The sequence below is a fragment of the Lolium rigidum genome, chromosome 5 (assembly GCF_022539505.1).
Source record: "Lolium rigidum isolate FL_2022 chromosome 5, APGP_CSIRO_Lrig_0.1, whole genome shotgun sequence".
NCBI lineage: Eukaryota > Viridiplantae > Streptophyta > Magnoliopsida > Poales > Poaceae > Lolium > Lolium rigidum.
This window is the reverse complement of record NC_061512.1, coordinates 255,485,111-255,510,277: the sequence shown is the minus strand read 5'-3', so window position 1 is coordinate 255,510,277 and position 25,167 is coordinate 255,485,111. Positions and strand designations below refer to the sequence as shown.

Genomic DNA, 25,167 nt, shown 5'->3' with positions numbered 1-25,167 from the left:
TTCTTGTGCTAGAATCTGTGTTTCGAATGCACACATGAACTTCGAGGTGTATGTTTCGCAGTAGCTATTGAAAAGAAAATTAACAAAGACAGGTAGAACTGCACAGCTAGCTTTCATTGCTGGCTTGCCACCGGCGAATTAACAGAAGACAATAAACTACACTGTTTTGAGATGGGTCGACTCCAGAGCTAGCGAATCCATCGCTCTTATCAATTCAACCTGAAAAATTGCAAATAAACTATCTACAGTAAGATTAGTCACACATTAGTGGTCAACTGATAAACTCGCTTGCCATTAATTCCGCACCAGCATACATAGCATCTAGAATATTCCATCTGTCCGAACACCATTGTTTCTGCTCCAGCATATGTCGTACTATCGATCATGTTGCACTCAACAAGTTGGACTCTTCTGAATCGATCGAATCAATATGGAAAAACAGTGGGTGCTTCTATCGGGACAAGCTCGTTGGACGGTCTGCTGGAGGCTCCGCCACTGCTTCTGCTCATTCACTTGCTAGTTGCCACACAGCGAGCATTTCTCGCCACCATATATACTGAACTGGACTCCATTGTCGTCTAAAAACTGAACTCTAGGATCAGGCCCTTTTCCCAAATCAAGCGAAGAGGGCTCCAGATTTGTTGATAGGTCGGCGAATCGCATTCTCCGGCGCCTGAGAATAATTAATTGAAAAAAATGCATGAACGCGCGCGAGCTGAGAATCTCAGAGTAGCAAGCGATCTAACCGAATCCACGGCCGGAACTGATCAGATCGACCCCCATGGCGATCGATCGCCGATGATCTTCGCCTCAGAGATCATCGATCGATCGAGATCGAGCCTGGCTCAGCTATAAACAGCACGATCGAGAGTGAGCTACAGCAGTACAGCGTGCGCGCGCGATCGGCTGGATGAGATAGAAATTCAGGGGCCGCCGTCTCTGAACCGAAGTAGTGAACACAAAGGAAAGCAATCCGAAGTCTTATTGCAAAGATGAAGCTTTCAACAGCGAGATCGATCCAGACACTCCTCCACCAAGAGGACTGCGAGCTCGGACCACGAGCAAGCTACCCCCTAGCACCTACGTTAATTACAAGAGGGTCCTTCACCTCTGTATCCATCGATCCATCATCGTCTTCTATTCCTTCTTGTTCTTCCGGCTCCTGCCGCCGCGCCGTCCAATTTCCTCCGTCGCGGCATAGATCTCCGCGATCAGGCGGTAGCGCTTCACCCTCCGCTGGCTCCCGGCCACCTCTTGCTCCTCCTCTTCCTCCCAGTCCGCGCAACCGCCACGGAGCACGGTCGCCGTGGCCGGCGCTGGGGCGTTCACAGAGCGCGGAGATGAGGAGCCGCCCGAGCCAGCGGGGGCGCCCGAGGAGGCGCTGCTCTCGCTGAGGTGGACGAGCTGCTCGGCCACGTCGAGCTCGCGGGCCGTGAAGGCCTCCTCCGCCGGCGGCGCGACTGGCTCCGGCGCCGTCGACCGCTGCACGAGCTGCAGGTTGTTCATCGGCGATTGGTCTGGCCGCGTGGGATGGGTTGCCGTGGAGGCGCGCGGTTGGCTAATCTTGCCTCCTGTCTCGTCTCGGCTCGGCTTTCTTTCGCTTTCTGGTTAATTTTTGCTTCCGTTCGAGGCTTGGTTTTTATTTACTTTTGGGAGTGTCTAATCATCAGCTAGCTGAAAATGGAATTGGTTTCAAGTCAGATTTTACCCAGCCCAATTCAGTCCCCCCCTCCCCCCTCAGTCCCCTTTCAGTCACCTCCGCTCAGTCCGGCCCAACAAACAATCAGTCCGGTTTTTTCTGGATTTTTTCATTCCTGTTGTAGCTTCCTGGGCCTTACAGATTCGGCCAGGCCTTCAGGCCACTTCTAACAAAACGACATCTCCACGTCCCCTTTCTTCTCCTTCTTCCTCCTCACGTAAAGTACCTGCAACACAGTGGCGACGCCGGACGGGAAAAAAGATCAGAAAAAGTAAGGGGAAAAAGGGGATCTCGAAATTTAGAGGGCAAGACCAAGACAGATCCAAAAAAAGACATGGATGGCAATGAAGGAAGGACCTACGTGGACATGGATGCTGCTGGGAAGGCCCCTCCCGTCTCAGCACAGGTATGTCTCCACCTCCTCTTCATCCATCTGGTCTTTTAGTACGGATGTGCTTGTTGATCAACATCATGTACCTGACCAAAACCAGAAACCGAGGGACTTGCTCAAATTGATTCTAGCTTATTACGTTTCCAAGCAGCATGTTTCGGAAAAAAATCAGATCATATAGTCTAATTCATCAATTCCACCATTCCTTCTAAGTTAACTGACAAATTACAGACAAACTACTCCACAAAAACTGAGATGACTGAAAACTAGTACATTCATACTATGACCTTACTACTGAATAGACTGTCTATATTGACCTCTGTCATTGGATTTCTTCAATTAGATAAAGTCAAAAGTAATAATATACTAGTAGGAAGATGAAAACTGAAAGTTGAATTATACCTTCAAGTGAGCACCTAGAAACTTAGCAATGTAGTCGGCACCAGTCGTTGTGCATCCAGTGGCCATGCACGGAGTCGTACTTCATCTTGATTTGGCTGTGCATCCCGTAGTCATTTGTTAGGTGACGATCCGCAAAACGAACAGAGACAAAACACCTGATGCATTTTTCCGGAGCAAAAAATGATGTAGTTAGCTTGGACTGTACCTACAACACATGTAATGACGGCCACCAGTACCGAAACCACCACCTGCACCACACATGTATTGAGAGGCATAAGCTGAGGCTGATATCTAGGATCAGACACGAAAGTGCAAGGATAAAAAAGTGGTTAAACTAGCAAACCTTCCGGTAACCATTCTCCATGGTCCTCAGCATCTATGTAACCTCCTGAGAGTGCTACTGACTGAGCACCATGTGTGGACTGGCCAGCAAAATACCAGCTACGTGAGGTAAATGAGCAACCCATTGCCTGCACTCAAGGCGATCTTCCCAGGTTTCCCCAACTAGAACACCAGTATTCCTGCTTGGCTCGTTTTTTTGCAAGAATGGGGCCAAAAAAAATCAGGTGCAGTAGTTGCAAAAATCTGACAACAAAGTATAGCAAGCACTGCAGAAAAAAAGGAAGTTTATGTTTGTACAGGAAACTGGAAATACTGATATAGGAAATGAGAGGCCTAAGCTGAGGCTGAGATAAACCGAGCAAATATAACTGAAAGACTAAAAAAATTAGACAGAGAAATAGTGAATGACCTGTCACATCGCGCCGCAAGGGGAAGCAACGGCTACACACACACATGCACTGCTCCACCACACGCGCACCCCTTGTCCTTGGTCACTATCGCTGGCTCTATCCGCAAGGTCGTTCTGCATACTTTAAGTGACCACGCGTCTGCACCTTTTCACCGATCGATCTCAACTCAGCTGGCTGGCTGCTCGCTGCACTTCATCATGCCCATTCCCAAAAAACCACGAGACGCACCTGTCACTGGACAGAGAAAAGATGAAAGTAGTTAGAATATATGAAAACCGAAAACTAAAAACTAAAAACTGAAGAATGACACTACAAAACAAAGGGACAGATAAATTCACAAGTCTCTTATCTGTAGATTAACAAGTAATGAGAATAAAAAACCGAGACACTAAGAGGGACTATTCTAATGAATAATTACTGAATAATGAATAATGAAAGACTAAGGACTGAGATAAATACACCGAAACAGAGATACACTGAAGATAAATACATCTCTGCTTGCCTAGAAAAGTATAGCAAATCTAAAAATGAGAGATAGAGAATCCTGAGACTGATAAACTGAAGAATGAAGAAGGATCTCTCTGAGGATAGAGCAAATAAAAGAAAGCCGATCAGAGAAACTGAGCAACTGACAGGACTGGGCAAATAACAATATTGACAGACTGAAGAACTAAAGGCTGAAACTAAACTAAGAACTGAAGATAGAATTACTAAGAGACAGAGGTAATTGAAAAACTGAGGAAGAACTGCAGACTTAGGAAAATAACTGAGACACTTAATTACAAACTGAAGAAATTCTAAAACTGACAAACTGAGGACTAAAAGACTAAACAAAGAAAGACTGAAGAAAATTAAAATGGGAGAGACTGAAAACTGAGGGACCGAGAGAAACCCGTTGCTCAAAACTGAGCCACTGAAAACTGACGACTGAAGAATAAAAATGAGATAGACTGAAAACTGAAGATTGAAGAATAAAGACTAAAACTGAGACTTAAAAAACACTGTGAAGAATCAAACTTAGACTAAAACGGAGAATGAGCGACAAGTAATGAGGGACAGAGAATGAGTGATTAACTGAAGAATTAATGAAACGGAGAATGAGTGAGAAACTGAAGAATAAAACTAAGACTAAATACTGAAGAAACAGAATACTGATGAAAACTGAAGAGATACTGAAGAATGAACCAATCCCACGGTTCTCGCACTCCCTGCAGTATACATTGCATATGAAGTGGAAAACATCCAGATCCAGGATAGCAACGGGGGATGCAAAGTGGTGATGGAAAACAGAGGGAGGCAGCAATAAAGAAAAATGCATCTCAATCGTAGAGCCATGGGGAATGACCTTCGATATATGCTCAGTTAGTGATGTATATCATGCTTAAGTAGAGCACCAGGACTTGTCAAAATAAATCAAGAGCACCATAAGGTTTTGTTGACATCTTCATATATTTGCATGAACTTGTGATGGCTGGTAGTGTTTAGTTCTGTTGATTGGCAATGCATGCCTGTCTTACTTGGGATACTATGGCATCTGTTGTCTGGCCATATTTAGATGGTTGCCATATATGTCTAAGAATGCAATTGATGAGATCTGCAGTCCATATAGGCTGCAGATTACAAAACTTCAAAAGAAATACTGATAACTGAAGCCACAGAAAAAACAGAGAAGCCACAGAACCAAGACGGCTAGCCACTAGGGAGCTCGAAAATGTTAAGTGCGATGTTCTTTTATGCTTGCAAATAAAAAATTTATGCAGTATTCATCACTTTACTAATAAAAACATGTATATTTCTCTTATGCAGGATACAGTAAATTACTCACAAATAGTTAACGATGATATGCTAGATGACTTCTTCAATCAGGTATGATGAAAAAAAAAATGAAACAAGAGCAAAATAAATATCAAACCATTCATAACAATGCTTAATTAAATAACATATTATTGCAGGAAGGATTTTCATATACAGGATTGCTTCTTGGAACTATGAAAAAAAATGAAGTGAATCAAATAAGCGGTGACCATGTATTTTCGAACAAACCAATTATAAACACAAATATAAAGTACTTAAAATTATTGCTAACCGATTAAATGCAGGGACAAGCTAACAAGGACACAGAGGATGACAAGGTGGACACATCTACTTCGTTCCTGGACGAAGAAATTGATGATCCATGGAATTTAAACATGTTTGACAACATGAACCTAGATCAGGTTATTAACATTAATAAACTCTGTTTTATAATAAAAAGAAACCTCAAAGAGTACAGCTGATAAAAAAAAATTACATGCATGCAGGTTACTGATAATCCAAGTACAGAGCAAAACTATGGGATGAAGCACACAATGTCAGAGGATTACCATGATCAAGCATCGACAAGCACGATTACTGACAACTCACCCAATCAAACTGAAGAACAGCGCAAGGACATAACTGAAGAAGATATACACATATTCCTACAAAATGAAGAGTTAGCTGCTGAGGGAAAGGAAATGGAGGAGGATACACCAAATGAAAGTGACAGCCAGTTAAAACCTGAAAAAGGAATGCATTTTCGTACAAGAGAAGAAGCTCGAAGTTCTTCAACTTGTATGCATACACCGCTGGCTTCTCAGTAAGCATTGTCTCTTCTTACCGTACTACAAGTAAGAAAAGAAACAATGAAGTCATACGATTCACTATGAAGTGCAACAAGTACGGGAAAATAAATGAACAAGAAACTGAGCAAGTTGTAGCACAGAGACAAAGCACGGTCATATTGAAAAGTGATTGCAAAGTTGAGATGGTGGTCAGTGAGAAGAAAGGATTCTGGCAAATTACAGGACTAAACCTTTTGCACAACCATCAACTCAGCCCTCAAAGCAGGTTTTTCAGATCACACATCTACATGTCTGACGGTGAAAAGGAAATGATACGGACAATGAAATATTGCAACATGCCTACTAGAGACATGGTTGCTGTCTTGGCATTCATAAGAGGAGGGATGGAACAACTACCATACAACAAGAGAAAGGTCGACAACTACAGCAATTCGATAAACAGGGAATTAACAAACAATGACATGATGGAAGTTCTGGACTGGTTTAAAAAGAAAAGAACTGAAAACCCAGGATTCTATCACTCGCTTGACTTGGACAAAGAAAACAAAGTCAAGAGTGTGTTTTGGGCAGATGCAAGGGCAATACAGTATTATGACATATGTGGTGACTGTGTGAGCTTTGACACGACATTCCTAACAAATAAGTACAATCTCCCTTTTGCACCATTTGTTGGAGTGTCACCACACGGAAAAACTTACCTATTTGCATGCGCATTCATAGTCAACGAAACATCAGAAAGTTTTCAGTGGTGCTTCAGGGAATTCAAAGCAACAATGGGTGGAAAGCCACCAAAAACAATTATAACTGACCAGGACAAGGGCATGGCAAGTGCAATACCATCTATTTTCCCAAATGCTATACACAAATGTTGTTTGTTTCATATCAAGAAGAAAATAGATGACAAGGGAGGCACTGTATTTCAAGCAAATGAAGGCCTGTATGAGGAACTACAAGATATAATTGACAAGTCCTTGACAGTGCATGAATTCGAAACACTATGGCAGCAAATGATAAATGAGTACAATGTGGGACATATTAAAATATTCCAAGATCTTTGGAAAAGCAGAGAGAAGTGGGTACCAGTTTACTTCAAGAATCATTTCTTCCCATTCATACAAACAACGGCTAGAAGCGTAGGCACTAATGCATTGTTCAAGAAGGGAGTTGGACCACAATTTAGCATGACAAGCTTCTTGAGAGAATACCAAAGAATAATGGATAACATGCATGCAAATGAAAACGAGTTGGATCATAATGCAACTAACAAGAAAGTCCGGGAGAAAAAGTTCATCACTCAATACTACATTGAACGGCAGGCGCATGAGCTGTACAATTTAGCAATCTTTAGAAAGTTCCAGCTAGTCCTAAATGATGTAACAAGACTCCAAATAAGAGAAGAAGTTAAAGGGAAGATGTACTGGGTGTTTCAGGCAGCAAATTATCCTGTAAAAGAGCATAGGCACAGAGAATACCTAGTACAAGTTAATGAAGAAACAGAAGACTATTCTTGCATCTGCTGCAAATTTGATAAAGATGGTCTTCTTTGCTCACATATCCTCAAAGTGATGTTGCAACCGCAGTAAACAAGATCCCGGATAAGTACATAATAGACAGTGGCGGAAAAGAGAAAGAAAACTTCGAAACATATTGTTCCACCACTAAATGAGGACAACACAGCTTTAAGATTCAATGTTCTTTCTAGAATGTTAGGACACACGGCTTCAAATGGTTCTAAGAACAAAAGAAAATACCAATATTTGCTACAAGAGATACCAAGACTTGAGGCAGAAATGGCCAAAATAGACACAGACACAGATGATATGTCAGCTATGAGACAAAACAACTCATCAAGAACAGTAGTCAATCTGGATCCTACAGGTGAAAGTGGAACGACAATACAATTACTTGACCCAGATGTTGCTGATACAAAGGGCCGCCCTAGATTACTGACTATAAAGGAAAGGATTAAGCAAAATAAGTTCTATACCTGCAGCCATTGTGGTTCTACTAATCACACAAAGAAAAAATGTGATAAGTTGCATTTGGTCTTCAATTTGCCAAAGAAGAACAGAGGAAAGAAGAAGAAGAAAGAAAATGAAGGTTCGAATAATTCTTATTACTAAAAAAGATATGAAAGCAAAAAGACTATAACTAATTATGATATAAACTGCTTTTGCTACCAGGTACACAAAAAGAAGGACAAGAAGCTGAAGCAGTCAAGTCCAGGGACAGAACTCAAGACTGAAAAAAGACAAAGCAGACGACCGCTTCAAAAAGAAAATCGAATCTGATTGCGTAGAAAGATGTATTAGTAGATGGCAGAGAAAAAGCACAATAATGTGTTTTGTTCTTATTTATTGTAACAGATATTTGTATAAACAAATCTATTCATGGATGTATGCATTTGCTCAGACCCAAAAAAATGAATAGGTGGGAATCATGTAACCATGTGTGGAGAGTTATGTGCCTATCAATGAGTTGTGCTACACTAAAAGTATTTCCGTGCATATCGGGGAGCTTTGCAAAAAGGCAGAGACAAAAATGTGCTGGAATTGCACCATAAGTGTTACATATTGTGTCATAGATTTGAAAAGTTAGTGCACTACATAGACTTCAAATGTGTTTTGTTGTGCTGGAATTTCATGGTATCTCATGGAACACAACAGAAGATAGCAAAAACTAAAGTGTGTTTCCTCCTCCTTTTCCCGGGCTTGGAACCGGCTACACCATCCTTGTAAAAACGAAGTAAGGAAGAAATGGCGTAGGCGGAGTTACCCACCCCCTAAAAAACCCCAGAAAAAGAACAAATGCACCCCTGACAAAACAAAAAAAGGAGAACCAAAAAAGATATCCATATAATTCCTGTACATGAAAAAAATAGAGATATATCTGTGCCAAAACAAGAAAAAGCGAAAAAGGATGTTCATGAACTACACAAAGCTCATGATAGCTGAATTACAACACATACTATGTTCAACACACACATATTATATGGAAAAAAAACATGACAGAATTCATAAAAGAAAAGCGTGACACAACTGATTAGTCTTGATGAGGAGCAGAACAAGATTGAGGATCTACATCAACGAAGCTGGCGCACAAAATCCTCCTAGAAAAACAAAAAAAAAATGAATAAGCGTACGATCAGCTTCATCGACACTAAGGTAATGAGTCAATGAAAAATGCAGAAAAAAATGTTACCTTCACATAGTAGTTGGTAACTATGCTACGATCAACTGTATTTCCACTATGGAAGAACAGACGGTTTGCATACTGAATGCGCAAGTGGAGAACGTCATCTTTACTAAACTCCTTGCGGAGGTCCTTGGTGGGATCAAAAACTTCAACAGACTTCATTATAAAGACACCACAATCATGACTGATCAAAAAAAATATGGGCATAAATTTAGTAATTCTATGTAACACATTTTGAAAAAAATAAGCAGAAGTTGAACAAAACCAAGCATGGTGCCCATTTAAAAAATAAACTTACCAGTGTTACAAAAAAGACAACATTCAACACTATAGAAAGAAACCTTGTATGAACTATACTAGAAAGAACATTAAAACAGAACTTACGCATTCCCCTGGCGTGGCATGTTAGGAGTCATAACACTAAATTTCTTGAAATCAGGTTCATCGTCGTTGAATATCTTCTTCCAAAGAAGTGTAAAATTCCTAATCTGTTATTGACAAATAAATAGTAAGACACTATGAAAAACAAATAAGCTTAGGTCTAGATAAAATGAAAATAAATATAGAAGAATCAAGAAAAACATACTAAGGGAGCACTGAACCGCAATCCGATAATCCGATTTTGCACTCGTAGAACGAATCAAGAAACGCAAAAAGCTTGAACTTGAAGTCTACCACGAAAGAAAACCAATGATCGAGATGACATATGGGAAAGAACAACTGCATGGGATATGTATACAAAAATTAAACACATGTACATTAGCAGATATAGTATAAAAAATTTGGAGCAGATGAATTAAGTCTACACACTCTATCTGATAAATCAAGTCTTTTCCCTTTACTGGCACTAGCAGCACCAAGAAATGAGGTACGGACAATGTTCTCCTGATTTGGACTAGATAAATCAAGGATGCTTTCCTGAAAAAAGAATGAAAAGCATTTTCATACAGGATTAAAACACGGAAAATAAGGAGACAAACAAATATTGAAAAAAAGGTGTAGATGCTCATACCCCAACATATGAAAAGAAATAATGCCTCCCAGATTTTGAAGGATGGTTATCTTCAAATAGCTTCCGACAGAAACACGGGATCAAGAAGTTGTCAATGTGTCCATCACGCATAAGCGTCTGCCCAAGAGAAATAAAACTACAGTGGACACCATGATATTTAAGAGCATAGTTCCTGAATTGAAAAAAAATAAAAGAAGAATGATAAGTGAAGTAAAAAATCAAATAAGAATGATAAGTGAGGTAACAACTAAGAGAATGATAAGTCTGAAAGGCAGGAAAAAAGATACTTAACAACTAAGAGAAATAGAAGAACAAACAGAAAAAGTGAGAGATATAAAACATACTTCTGAATTCGATCGGTGTACGCCAGCTCAACAATTGCACTGAAATGCATGATATCATCGTCGATATCGGGAAACGTGGATTATTCGCTAAAGGAAAGACCGGATCTGTTCTTTGGCTGAAGAGTAACAAAACCATTGACTATGGCAGGCTGTTTTTGAACAAATTTATCAACATCTACAACCTCCACACCTTCCTCCACGACATGCAAGCTGCCCACTCCAATTTTCATAGGTTTACTGACATGCGACGATCTGGGATGCACTGTCCTGTTGTAAACATCATCACCCTTCGCAGCTAACTCCTTTTGCCTATCCTTGAAGCTTGATGTACCAGTGATGGTAACTCCAGGTGATGCATCCGCCTTCTAGAATTCAGAAAAACACGAATTAAAAAATGATGAAAAGGCTGAACAAGATTTAAATAATTATAAATAATGAATTAAAAAGAAAAATACCAAAATGGCTTCAGGTGTTGTGTCACCAACAGGGATTGGAGCTTGTTTGCTTCCATCAGATGCTTTTGGTAAAATATTCTGCATTGAAGTAGTCGCTGGTACTTCCATAGCATCCTGCATGCATGAAAACACAAACGGAGAAAAGAGAAAAAGAGTTGGAAACCAATTTGGGATGTTTACACAAAAAGAGCCAACATGATAGAATCTATCCACTTAATTGAAAATATAAAATTAGTAAAAGCAAAAGGAACACTAACCATGCCACCACGAGAAGGTGACAAATTCAAACGACCGATGGGAGATATCAAATCGGACTGACAAGGACCAGGAACATTATTTTCAGGCAAATGTAAACTCAATCTCGACATAACCTTACGTAGAGGATGAATTTGTGGTGCTGCATTCAAGAAAGAAAAATTTAAAAAGAAGGACAGACTAGGGAAAAGAAATAATGAAAACAGATTTCTAAAAGAAAAAAAAGAAAAGTATGCTAAATAAAAAGTAATTGCCTGTCAAGTTGAAGTTCTGAACAACATGATTACTTGTGAGGGCAACAGGAGTATCTGCGCATATAGAAGGAGAAATGCACATGACGAAATGCTAATGAAATATACCAAGACAGATGGAATGTAAAAGCTGAAATGTATACCAAGACAACCAATGCCTGCAGAAATGGTGCTGTTGCTCTTGTAACAAGGATGTGCATTTGATAGAAATTGAAGAACATTATGAGATAAAATCTCCAACATGTTCTTGTTACCAAATTGAGATGACGCCAAACTCTGAACAGTTTCAAATATACCATCTATAGTCTGCAGGGGGTGACATATAAAAAGTAAACACAGTAAAGGTCAGGAAAAACAAAAATGATAAAAGGATACATGTACCAGTGGAAAATATATAAAAAAGATGACAAAAGGACTACAGGGGTGACAGTATAATACCTTTCCATCCAAAATCATACCAAATTTATCGTGAAAGGACTGCTTTACTTGCTCCGACATAGGCTCACAACTTGTACCACAATTCATGCCATCCATGTTGCTCTTGAACATTCTCTGACAAAATGAAAAAGCAGGGGCAAGAATTTCATATAAGAAACAGAAAATGATCAGAACAAAAACATAGAACAAAAATGAACTGTAGGTCAGAAGAAAATATACATTAACATAGACACTTGGAAGATCAGATCTCAAGCGTCTCCGGCCAAAACATCTTTTGCTTCTGCGGTCCAACTCAGAGTATTCAACAATCATGTCACCATTCCACGAAACTGCCCTAGGAACTCCACTACCAACAATGTGAGCGCCAAAATCGAGGCAATCAAGATACTGTACCTTCAGTAAACAACAACAGATAAATAGTTATTATAAAGACTAATATGGAGCGAAATGAAATGACTAAAAATACTACACTTACTGCAAGCGCAAACGAACAGAACTCAAATGATTTCGGCTTCCTTCCTTTCACTTTTATGAACCTCAAAAGTTTTTCAACTCCAAGAATGAAATGGTTGTAAACCAACTGGCAAATATCAAAACTGCTCGCTCGATCAAAGTCACCAAGCTGCTTTATGTATTTAGTATCTAAGCGGTCATTGGCACATGGGCACAAGAAACAAGAGATAGCGATTTGCATGAAGCACACAAACACCTGTTCATCAGATAGAGGTTTGGTGGACTTTAACATGTCACCAAAGAATGTGATGTGGGGGACTTCTGATAAATGGAACAAAGACATGATGAAATCAGCTCCGCCTTCACTGTCCTCAACAACCTCAGAACCGGAATTTGGCAAGCCAAGAACAAAGTGAAAAGAATCTTTTGAAATATTTATTATCTTGTCGTCGACAATAATTTGCGAAGAATGATAATCAACACAACAAGCGAGCCAGAGAATGAAAGACAATGGAATGTGAGTCTTGGCAAGACCAAGTAAACAACCAAAACCAAATCTCTGAATAGCACACTTCTGCTCCACAGTAAGCCGATGCAACACTTCAAAGAAGTACTTGAATGAATATACAGTGAAGCACGATTTGTCAATTCCAGACAACTTCGCCTTTTTATTCTGGAAAAGAAATCAAGAGATATTGAAAAGGAAAACATTATAACCCAAAAACTAAGATTAAAAAGCGTAAAAAGACAAAGAACAAAAACAAAACGAACTACCAGACCTCATTCCATACATCAGAACAACTACAGAAATTTGAGAAATCCCTCTTCATGGATTTAATTGCCTGTCATTCAAAAAGGAAAAAAATAGGAGAAAAGAACTTCAAAACCAATAAAAAGGTACCAACATAAAAATGGCAGAATGAAAAAATAGAATGAAAATACTACCTCCTTACTGAAAAACTCAAACAAAGCATCATCTAATAACCTCTTCCTTCTTCGCTTGACAATACCCTATATAATTCAGGGAACTTAATGTAACTAAGAACGGAAACAAAACCTTGAAAAAAAATGCTAGAAAATGAAATTTTTCAAAAGTAATAACTGGAAACTGATGATCCTCGAAGCTGATATCATCATGGCTGTCATCAGACATATCACACGAATGGTCAGGGACATGACGACCACCCCTGCAGACCATGCAACAGTTGTCGCAGTTATGATGCCTACATACAAAAACACAAAAAGCTCTATGAGCAAATACTGCCACATGCCATGATCTAGCATAAAACTGAACACTGGATTTGCATGAATATATTTCAAGAAAAAAGACTAAACAACCTAGTCAAAAAAACAATGAAGTGCTAAGTTAAAATCTAAGTGTAGTAAACTGAACTGCAAAGTTGAACACAAATGCTAAAAGCTACTGATGATTTGTGAGTTGGCTTGAAGGATTCAGGATAACACAAATCAAACCACCAAAAACGTGAGAGAGCTACATATCAGGTTGCATCAGACAAAAAAAACTAGTAGAAACCATGAATCACTAAGTAAAAACACTGTCAAAACCATGAAGGTCAATAAGCTTGATCAAAATAATGGACTAGCAGGTAGGGCACAATGAATAAATCTACAATCACTCAGAAAACATATAAAAGGTACATATAAAATGAACCTACTAAGCAGCAGATGCTGGCAGAAAAAAGGTGCCTCCAATTAACCAAGTAATAGCAAAAATACTCAACTATTTGGTAAAAAAACTCGGCAAAATGGCCTCACAACATCACCAAAAAATGATGAGATCTAGTGACAAACCATGAGGTCAATAAGCTTGAGCAAAACAATGGACTAGCAAACACTGAAAGTCAATGTGCTTGAGCAATGATATAGGCGCTGCAATGCACATACGTGTAGAAATTTCTACTGAATAAAAATGATCCGCATCAGCAAAATTGGAACACGTAGAGCAGATATCTCACGAAGACAACCAAAAATACACCACCTAATCTAGTTCACTTCGCCTCTATGAACTAATAACAAGCAGATCCACCACCACACAGTGATGCTCGATAAGAAAACAGGAAGTAGAAAAGCAAAAATCCGCGACCTAAGAACAGATGATGGGAAAACACATACCCCCGACACCGGCGACGAGGACACCTACGGCGAGCTAAGAAGGATGGTAGCTCGCTGGAACCTTCACCATGGAGGAACTCGGTGCCTTGGCCTCGACGCACGCCCATGGTTGTGAAAAGCAGATCGAAGACGATCTCTGCCGCGCGAGTCGCCAACACCAACACCCTCACTCCCCCACCACCTCCACCCCACCGTAACCCTCCACCAAATCTCGCCGGCGGAGAGACGCTCGGCAGCTTGCACGAGTGGCGGAAACGCCGACGCCCTACCGACTAGACCGCGGCCGCACGGAGAAGCGGCTCTCCGCCGACTCCACCGACTAAACCCCGGCCGCCGGAGAACAGGATCTCCGCCGTCGGAGTCGCCCACACCAGCCCCGCCTCCCCCTTAGTCCTCTCTCCGCCACAGAAATGAATGGGGAAAGGAGAAGACGTACAGACAAAAAGGAACGGACCCCGAAATTCAAAACAGTGGAAAAAAAACCGGCCAAAATGAAAAAACCAAAGAAACCCGAACCGGACCGGCCAACCGGTGGATGACTGAGCAGAGGAGCTGGGGCTTCGTCAAGATTGGTGCGTGGCGGGAATTGGACGGCCACGGATCTGACTTGAAGCCAATTCCAATTTCATCTAGCTGAAAATTAGAATCGGTGTTACTTTTTCTTTTCCCCCTGCCCTTTTTAGGCAAGTCGTTTTTATTCATTTCTCTTGGTAGCTCGCAGACATGACGACCTGGCTTGCAAAACCCATAGTTATCCTTATGTTCTGGTCCTAATATGCTCATATTTGGGATAGTTGAAATACATGTCACTCTATGTAGTATTGTAGTCATATGAAAGTTGTAGTTTGAGTAACTCAACGAACTTGTATTTTTCATTGGATCACGGGAAATTTCCCTCCTCACCATTTGTGTCTTGAGAAAAGAATCCAGTCATTGGTGATGTCTCTAATTCTCTATCATAGGAAATCTGAATGTGACGAAAATCCAACATCTATAAAGTGTATCTCTAGCAGATACATAAAACAGTCCGACCCTTAAAAACCTGGTCGATATGCAAGGCAAATTGCCACTGCGAGGTGGAGGAGAGTAGCTAGAGCGGAGACTCGAGCTCCACTTGGCTGGTGTGTCGGTGTGGCGCCGGAGGCGCTTCACCAGCCCTTTGTCGAGCTCTCCGAAAGCGAGGGACGCTCGTCATCACCGTTACCCCGTGCTCGCAAGCCTCGGTGAAGTATCTTGGCTACCAACTTTTAGTTTCTAGGATTAGGGTTAGGCGACCATTAATCATAGTTTTAGCTATCGATTGTGTCGAACTATATATGTATTTGATATTTATGTATAAACTACCTAGCTATGTATAGGCTTAAGGTATATGTTCTGGCAGATGAATTGACTTACCCAAAAACAGTTTTAAGGGGAACGACAAACATGTACGGTATGCTAGTTTAAAGAATTTACTAGAGATACTATAGGAACATATTATAGCACCCTCCCGCTATTTTATGCCTGCTAAAAGTTGAAGCCTTAGCTTGGGGTCCACAAGAACTAACAACACGCTTTCAAGTAATTAAAATCTCTTGTGAGAATTTATATAAGTGGTATATATATGATATGTGGTTGAGAGACCTACATACCCCCAAACTGACCCATCTCTGTGCCATACTCGAACACCGCTCATCAACCACCAGTGGGCTTCGCCTCAACTAGGACACTCCGCCCTCTCTTTGACACCGGAGGCAAGAACTCGCCGCAAACAACGATGAGACGGGAAGAGACATCGAGCACAGTGACTCATCATCCAACTCATTGTCAGACCCTAGGCACCAGAATCTTCCGCTAATCCTCACATCTCGACCATCTTCACCTCGACACGTCTACTACCACCATGCGTGATCCCTACCAACGAGACCACCAGAAGAATGAGATCACGTGAGTAGTGAGGGTGGGGAGAGGGAGGGGGACAGAGGAGGAATCGCCATCCCTAATATCTTAAACATGGGCGACAAGGTAAAGAACAGGGGAACATTTACCCCAGGATCGAGTCCCCAGGCCAAGTATTTCTCAGAGGACACCATTGTTGTGCTGCACCAGTTGAAGAAGGATCTCAAGTGGGCACACACTAGAGCACTTCAGCGCCACCAGGTTGATCCCTCTAACAAAGAACCTATAGCATTATAGTGAGGGAGTTTGCGAAAAATACCAAGATTCTTATGTGTAAAACTTACAATTTGTAGTGCTGTAAAATTAAACTGCCATTCTAAGGGCAGCCTATTTTGATGCAGCACGTAAATTTCGCAGCTAAAAAGTTCAATTCCCACACAGAAAAATCTGCAGTTGCCAAGAGGTATTTGAAAGAATTCCCAGGTAAGCAGAATTTGATAAAGGCCAGCTAGAAAAATAGGCAAAAACTGAAAAGGCAGCATCATTGATCCATTTACATGATACAACAATAGCTCTTTTGTTGTTTGACAGCTATATATCAGCGTTAGCTCATGCTACATGTTACATGTACACAATTGAATCCAAGAATAGACCTCTCACCATCCCAGGTGCACCAGCGCCGGCCACTCACATCATTCTCTCAGGGACTGTTGTACGTCCTAAAGCACAGTACAACATCGTCAACATTTCAGTTTTTCTACTCAGCTCCAGACATGGACAAGCGTAGGCTCTGCTTCCTGTTGCCATGTTCAAGTGATCATCTGAGAAGGGATATGTGCCAACGAAAAGTTGACGATAGGTCTATCTGCAGCATGGCTGCATCAATGGCGGCTAATCAGCCCAGCAATTTCAAACTGCAGTGAGCCGTCCGGCCATTACCATCTCGTGTATGCAGCAATGCGGTACCCAGTGCAAATAAATGGAAGGGTAGAACGACCTTTAACTCGGGGCAGGGCTCTTTTTAGACCTGGAATCAACGGCCTTGCACCTGCCTCTTCCTGATGCCCTTCTGGTTTTGGTCTTGGTCCGGCTAGGTTCACTTGTTCGAGGAGTGGGTAACCGTTGGCTCGTTGTTCTAGATCCCGTGCGCCTTGCACGCTGCGGCTTCAACTTTCCTCTGCCTGACTCATGTGATTTATATGTTGGACTCGCAACCTGTTCAACCACCTGCTCTAATCCTTGTTCAATTTGACACTGATCATTACTTTCTTGTAACTCTGAACAAACAAATGATGTTGAAGTTCCCTGCACAACGAAGTATCTATTGGCGTCAGCGAACTTGGAAGAGAAAAAAATCAACATGCATGGAAGAAAGGTCCAAACACCAATCAGTGATCGATTCATCATTCTACAAGTACAGCGTGGGAGCATCAGTCCAAGAAATACAATACCAATTGTATAAGACAAAAATACAGAAACATAAGCAGCGTAGTGCAATAAACATATTTGGCATTTAATCAAAAGCAAAGCAGAAGATGGGGAAATCACAGTACAGCCCTACACCAGATTGATAATGCTACCAGATATAACGCCAATCATTACCTTATTTTCAGTCGAACAGGGTTCTGCATCCTGAACTTGCTCCTCTTCAGAATCATCCATTTCTTCACATTCAAACTCCACATGCTGGACATCTTCCTCTGAATCAGTTAATTCTTCTTGCTCCATCACAATGCCTTGCATTGCTCCTCCGCCGGGCTCTTCAACATTATGATGAAAAGCATTTATAGGCTCTAGATTTGAAATACTAGCTATTATAGACCCTTCTGGCTGAATGCTGAATTTACTGACAGTCCTTCTAATGTCCTCTGCATTTCTGAAATCCATTGAGGAACACAAATGAATGTCCAAGTCAATATTGCTTTCCCTCTCACAAGCGCTTGTCGATGCTTGCAAATCAATAATGTTCTCCCTCTCGCAACGGCTTGTGGACGCTTCCCCATGCATCTCACCTTCAGTTCTTTGCAGTAGAGGATGGAACTCGATAGTATTAGCATTCACAGGATCCCCTGCCACGCCATCAGTAGTCTGCTGATTAAGATTTTCAACAGGATGACTATATGACGAATGCACTTCTCGAGGATGCTGAAAAAGCAATGGATGCATCGGAAAATCTTGCTCAGCACCATCTTGCTGTAATCTATCACTACCACTATGATCGGGGAAAAGGTTTAGCTGTGTATAAATATCCTTCGCTGCATTATCTGCGGTGACAATTAAATGTGCTGCGTTCTGATGAAATTCCATCTGAGATATCACACGGACCGAAGGAGGAAGGTTTATCGCGGGCAAATCTGGAGCCAACTTGACCACATGGCTACCTTTCTCTTTACCCGAAGTGCCATGAAACCCCCTCTTAGTTGAAGGGCCAAGAGAAGTGTAAGAGCTAAAAGGTGCATATGAGGTGCTAACACCATGCTTCATCCTGTTTCTGTTATGCTGCTCAAAGCAGCCATGTCCTGCACCACATTCGTCATCAGCGCTGGTGCTCATCTGCATCATATTGATGCTCCTGTTCTCTGTGTCTGCTAAAAATGCTTCATTGACATATGAATCATCATCATTTTCAACACCCTCAGAAGCATCATCATCAGCCTGCCACAAAAAAAAAATGTAGATTGTGCTCAATGACAACACTGTACATGGACATAGACATTCAAATAGTATCTTATGGGTATCGTGGGAGTTATGAACCACACTAACCTCCTGCTCACGAACTTGTGAATCAGGCACTGAAGCTCTTAATTTCCTCCTCTTTGCTTCATATGATCTCCTTTTTTCTTTTAAGGCGTCACTTTTACTGTAAGATCGCTGGATTCCAGTGGCAACTCTCCACTGACGCTGGAGCAGTGTAGGATCTCTATATGGCAGAACGAACTTCCAAATAGATGTCCAATCAGTTCTGAATATCTTGATCCCCTGCATCAACCATATGAAAGAGGGAAAAGGTAAGCAAATACCAATTCAAGAGGGAACAAAAGATAGGCTGCAGAAAAATATAAACCACCTCTTCGATACGCTGTATCTCCTCAGTACTCAATGGAGAAGTCTTCATGCGGCGCACATCCTGCATTGTTTCAAACAATATATGCTTAGTAGCATGTTGAGTTTTGGAAAAACGACAGTCAAGAAGATCAACATCTACTCCTATCGGAGCTCACCATTGGTGCAGCACGAGGATTTCAAACAAAATATACTTAGTAGCATGCTGACTTCCGGAAAAATGACATCAAAAGATCAACATCTACTGCTACCAGAGATCACCATAATAGCCAGTACAGCAAGAGGATTCAGTCATCCCAGTACGGAAGCAGTATTAGTTTGGCTAAAAGGCATGCTGACCTACTCTTTTACAACAAGCAGGAGTGCTCTTTGAAGCTTCCAGCTACAAGAGGAAGAATAAAATGGCAGCGCGCCCGACGAAAGCACTGTAAAGTTTGGCATCATTCTCTACTCTTCTAAAATAGAGCTGACCAAAATCATTTCCCCAGTTTGTTTCGGATTATGATAATAACCAAATCTAATATGGTCCACATTAGGGAAGTTGGCTTTTGCAGTTTCCCAGGGAAACTTTATTAGTCTTCCTTTACTGTTGGCATATAAACATACGCGAAAGATATGGTGCAAAAATAAAAAAAGAAAGGATCAAATATTGGCAATTCAAAACAGTCATGATACTTCTGCACAAACTTTACTGTTTAAATTATTATTATAGAAACAAAATCTCTGCATAGGATTCACAGGTCAGTGCCGGACCTAGATGATGGCATTAATTGACACATCATACTATGCTAATCAGTTAAGACTTTGAGCATATTCTTAAAGGCTTGTAAGAATTTAAGGAGTCATCTTATGTACCAGTAAATGGAAGAGTGTGCACTTTTACCTTGATTGGATTATCAGGAGCTTTGGATGAACTGCGGTTCTTTTGCCTCACAAATATCTACAAAACAAATGGTTGTGCTATTAAATGAGCATAAAGCATACAGTAAAGAGAAACCAATATTTTGAGAAACTGACAATTTGATCAAGAGACTAAAGTTAAACCGTAGGCACTGCACATAATTGGTATTTCCCAGAAGACAGGAAGTTATAGTTGTACGCTGAGATTAGAGGATCAAGATTGATCCAAGCTTACTTGCTTGGATGACAAAACAAAAACACAACAAACTGAACACTAGTGCCAGCAGTGTGCTCACTGCCATGTCAATATAATGAGAACATCACTGTTTGTAATACAGACTACAAAATGAACTCCATTTTCTTCTGATTTTCAGATAGTCAGATGGAGTCAGCTGTAAGGAGACATGCAAACACCAAAAGCCCCAAAACAGTGAGAAAATACAAAGTTGGTATGTCTAGTAAATCATACTACCCCCGTTCTATAATATAAGCCTTTTTAGCAAACTATTTTAGTTTGCTAAAACGGCTTATAGAAAAGTGTGGATTATTCGAAAGATAAAAGAAAAAAATTAGGCTCGAAGTACAGTTTTGAAACAAATAAACGAGGCTACAACATTACCTGATGCGCTGATTTGCAAGGAAGAAAACGCCTCTGTATCGCGGCCCAGTCATTATTGTATTCCAGAAGTCCTAGAGCTAACAATCTGCAGGCAGAACATAAACTAAGATTACACTAACCATTGAAAAAACAAATGATAGGACAGTTGTATGCAAAAGTTATATTATCATGCTTTTGAGAAGGAATAATAAATGAGGCATGTTAAGGAAGTGAAACAAAAACATAGCAAACTTAATGATTAACCACCCAAGAGGAGACCTAAATAAAGTTCAATACGATGATGAAAGGACAGCTAAGTAAAGCCAGCCACGAATCGCATAAAACAATGCCAGTTACACAAGAATGAGAACAGCGCTTCAACAGACTAAAACAGAACTTTGACACCCAGGTTCCTTGAATCTTACATTTTTAAGATAGCATGGAATGAACTCTGATTGAAATTCAGGGATAGAGTATAATTGACAGAAAAGGAAACTATAATGCATGACTTGAAAACACCAGTGAAGATGTAAATCATACCCATCCTCTGCATCAGTGAAAAGCACTTGATTGACCCTAGCTACAGGAGGTGGCTTATGAGGAAACAGTGAAAAATTGAAAAGGGCATAAAATCTCTGCGTCAATCTTGCAATATCAGATGGAACAAGAGCAACCGACTCCTTTTTAGTACTCTCAACAAGGGTAGCAGCTAATGATTTCTTGGGCTGTAACTGCCCAGGTGAAGCTGGAGATGCTGTGGAGTCGTTATTTGATCCATCTTGAGAAGCATTGTTAGCATCATTGCCAGTGACAAGTACCGGAGACGGAAAAAGAGGCTCTTTCCTAAAGCTGGTTTTATCTGCAGTGCCATCCGTATGGCTTCTTCTATACTTCACAACAGCTGTCAGTTGAGTAAAAAGAAAAAAATGCTTAAGTGATGGCGAACAGAATGAAGAACAGTATATTCAAAATTGGTGACACACATATTTTGTGAACTTACCAGCTGCAACATCACTTAAATAACTGGGGGCAGAATGAAGTGGTGATACATCAAGAATGGACATAATAGGATTCTTAATTGACGGAATCCATTGGCATTGTGAGCTCTCAGAAGAAGAATGACTAAGTGCTGACTGGAGATGCTGCCGTTCAAAATAGAATCTTTGATTGATAGGGAATCCATTGGCTGCTCTCCTAGCCAATGCTTGATCACGGAAGCCAACCAACTCAACTATCATTTTTTTAACATCAACAGCGACACGCTGTTTAGATGGGTCGAGAACACATAGAGAAAATGTTTGGATCATGAGCTGAACATGTTCATATATCAACGTATGCAATTGGCCCAGTTGCTCAACGGTAAATCCATTCACTACAGCAGCACCATTTAATGATGAGGAGGAGGAACGGACATTGATGTTCTGGGCTGGATACCGCCATCCAGAAGCATTCAAAGGAGCCAGGAGCGCAGATGAGACATTTGGCAGAATCGGTCGTAAATTAGATTTAGTTGATCCTTTAAATGCCCTAGACAACTCAGGTCTACTCTTCCTAGTCTGAGGCCTATTGTCATCGGTATTATTCCTACCATTTATGCTTTGATAGTTCTCAACATTATCATCACCATCGCTTTCTAGGGCCTCCTCAATTTCGAGCTCAAAGTCTGCATCATTCTCATCTTCATCCTGTGTTTCATCCCCCTGGCAAACCTGTGTGTCATCACCTCCACCAGATAGAACAGCTGCAAGAAACTTGCGGTATTCCTCTTCCTCATCAACATTCTGCAGGTCACCATCATCGTCCGATTCCTGGAGAAAGGTCTCTAATTCATCGAGTGCGTAATTTGCCAGAGAGTATCTTGCTCGTGTGCGCCTGCAAATTGCATCTTCCTCGCTAGCTTCAGGCGACAGGGGATGAGAATTCTGTGCTGATGGAGGCAAGGGAGCTTCGGTCTGTACAGGTTCCTTTCCCAGTCTATTAACATGACCTTCTCCATTCTCACAATACTGGGCAGAAGTACCTTCTGGAACATTTTCTTCGTAGGAACCTTCAGCTGCGACTTCTTTTTGCAGGAGTGCACAATCACCTGTGTTTTCATTATCAGGATTATGGCGAGGATACACCTCAGTGCCTTGTTGATTTTCGAAGCTAGTTTCCTCGCATTCTGCCTCTGAGGTGAGGCTTGAAGAGGTCTCCGATGGTGATCCCTCCCTTAGGAAAGGGTTGAAATCCATGTCATCATCCTCCACATCATCATCGACTTCCATTATAAATGAAGCAAGTGTAGCCTAGGCAGGAAGTAGGATTGCCGATACTCTGCCATTCATTAGGTGAAGACAACCAAATGAGTTAGCAATCATAAAAATGTGCTTGCGGGAAATAACGAAGAGAGACACGTCAATGAAACTTCATAATACATATAACTAATGCCCTAATTAATTGACACGCAGGGGAAGCCGTAATGGATTTGTGGCGATGTAGTTTTAGCTTTGTATAGCAGATGACTTATAGCAGGTGCAAGATAATCATATACATTTTGGAGTTAAAACATGCCCTTTAATCATAACCAAACCACCCAAATGTTAATTGATTACTACATCTTAAGCTTCATGCACAAAAACTAATGAAATCATATATGATTATCAAGAATGAAGATGATGAGAAGAACTTCCTTCATACACCACAATAAACCATATTTTCCAAGTCTTTTGGAGAAATAAGCCAGAATGGAAGGTGTCTACAGCGCACAGATACATGTATGCATGCCTACAATGCGACGCTTAGGAGAAGCATACATAAACTTAAACGGCGCAAACCAGTCTTAAGAGCCGAGCAGAAGAGACTAGTTACCAAGCACATTTGAACCCTAGTAGCATCATACCCTTGGCGGCGAAGGGGAAACAAAATTTCAAGTTTCCTGGTGAGATTAGACGCCCAATTCGCGACCGCTCTTTCGACAGTAGCCAACGAATTGATTAAATTGGTCAGCGCAGACAATGAGGTGGAATTAGGGCTTACAAATTGGACCCGGTAACCTCTGTTTTTCTAAACCTAGGGGCGAGAAGCGCGCTAGATTGGGTCTGCTAGATTGGGGCGGATGTGAGCCAAATTGGGCGTGCAATGAGGAGTAGAGAGGGGAAAGGGGTCACCTGGCCGCCGGATTTTCCGTGCCGGTGGTCGCCGGAGCCGTCGCCACGCTCGTGCTGCACGTGCCGTGGTCCTGGAGTGGCCGCCACGCCCGTGTGGCTGGCCCGCAGAGGAACCGCAGTGGTGGCCTGTGGATCCGCGCCGGCGCCTGTGGGAGCCGGAGTCGATGCTTGGAGGAGGAGGGCCGCGCCGCCCTCCCGTGGGAGCCGGAGTCGGCGCTTGGAGGCAGGCCGCGCCGCCCGCCCGTGGGAGCCGGAGTGGGCGCTTGGACGAGGGCCGCACCGCGCCGCGCCGCTTGTGCCTTAGCGCTTTTCCTCTTGGACGAACGGAACGGAACGGGGGACTAGACGAAGAGGTAAGACTCTGGTTGGTTTGATCTGGTTGGGTCCAGCCAGATAGAGAGGAGATGGACTGGATAGATGGCGCGCGTGCGCTCGATGGACAGCACGGGCGCTCGACCGACTCGTCTTCCCCAACCTGCTCAATCCTCCCCAAATCAGGAATCAAGCGACTAGCACCCCGCCGCAGACCACGGCACCGCACCGCATCGTCCACCTCGGGCCGCCGGCAGGGCCCCAACTCCTGTGGGGTGGGGAGGCGGCTAACAGTGGAGTTCGGCGCGGGTGAGCGGAGGGCCGGCGGCGGCGCTGTCTGGTCTGGTCTGGTTCCTCCCTCGTCGTTCCTGTGTGTATAGTTCGTTGCTCACGAGACACAGAAACTTAGAGCTCATGGGCTTTCTTTTGGGCTGGACCTGGCCTCATTTTAAACGTTAACTAATAGGCCCGAATCCCTCAAAAGAATACCTAATTTTTTTATTTTTTTGACAAACAAACACTTTATTAAAGCACCCGAGCCCGCCGCCTCGTTAAAAACCTTCCAGTCCCCTTCGGTATCCTGGTAAGGAAAAGAGTATGTCAGAAACTCGTTGCCCGGCGATAACAGGTTCATTACAATCAGCTAGAGTATTTCTATTAAAACCCTCTGGCGGTCCATTTGACCTCCTCCCTTCATGGACGAACCGAACCACCTGGAGGTCATTTCTCCTCGCCCATATATCTTCGACAACCTGTCCGTACGAGCCTTTTCCCACTCCCTCAATGCTACGGATGGCGTTCAGACAGTCCGACACCACTCGGATGCGCTGTAACAGTAGTTCGGCCGCCAACGCCAAACCCTCCCTGCACGCCATTGCCTCCAA

At 42.0% G+C, this 25,167-nt stretch overlaps 1 protein-coding gene across 1 annotated transcript; it reads right to left on the bottom strand.

The window, feature by feature from the left end:
• Window positions 1–16,754: 16,754 nt before the first annotated feature.
• LOC124654748 lies at window positions 16,755–24,054 on the bottom strand. Its single transcript, XM_047193740.1, has 9 exons — window positions 23,972–24,054; window positions 21,823–23,138; window positions 21,363–21,723; window positions 20,844–20,928; window positions 20,208–20,264; window positions 19,329–19,388; window positions 19,025–19,240; window positions 17,864–18,916; window positions 16,755–17,566 (listed from the first exon to the last, which is right to left on the bottom strand). Exons 2-9 carry the CDS (start codon window positions 23,087–23,089, stop codon window positions 17,261–17,263), a joined length of 3,405 nt encoding a protein of 1,134 aa, XP_047049696.1. The 5' UTR covers window positions 23,090–23,138; window positions 23,972–24,054; the 3' UTR covers window positions 16,755–17,260.
• Between the last annotated feature and the right edge of the window lie 1,113 nt (window positions 24,055–25,167).

Coding starts and splice junctions, on each gene's coding strand:
- LOC124654748 (XM_047193740.1), bottom strand. CDS start 23,089: ATGGAAGTCGATGATGATGTGGAGGATGATGACATGGATTTCAACCCT. Junction 21,724..21,822: donor TTTAAGTGATGTTGCAGCTG/GTAAGTTCACAA, acceptor CTCAACTGACAG/CTGTTGTGAAGTATAGAAGA. Junction 20,265..20,843: donor CTTGCAAATCAGCGCATCAG/GTAATGTTGTAG, acceptor TTTGTTTTGTAG/ATATTTGTGAGGCAAAAGAA.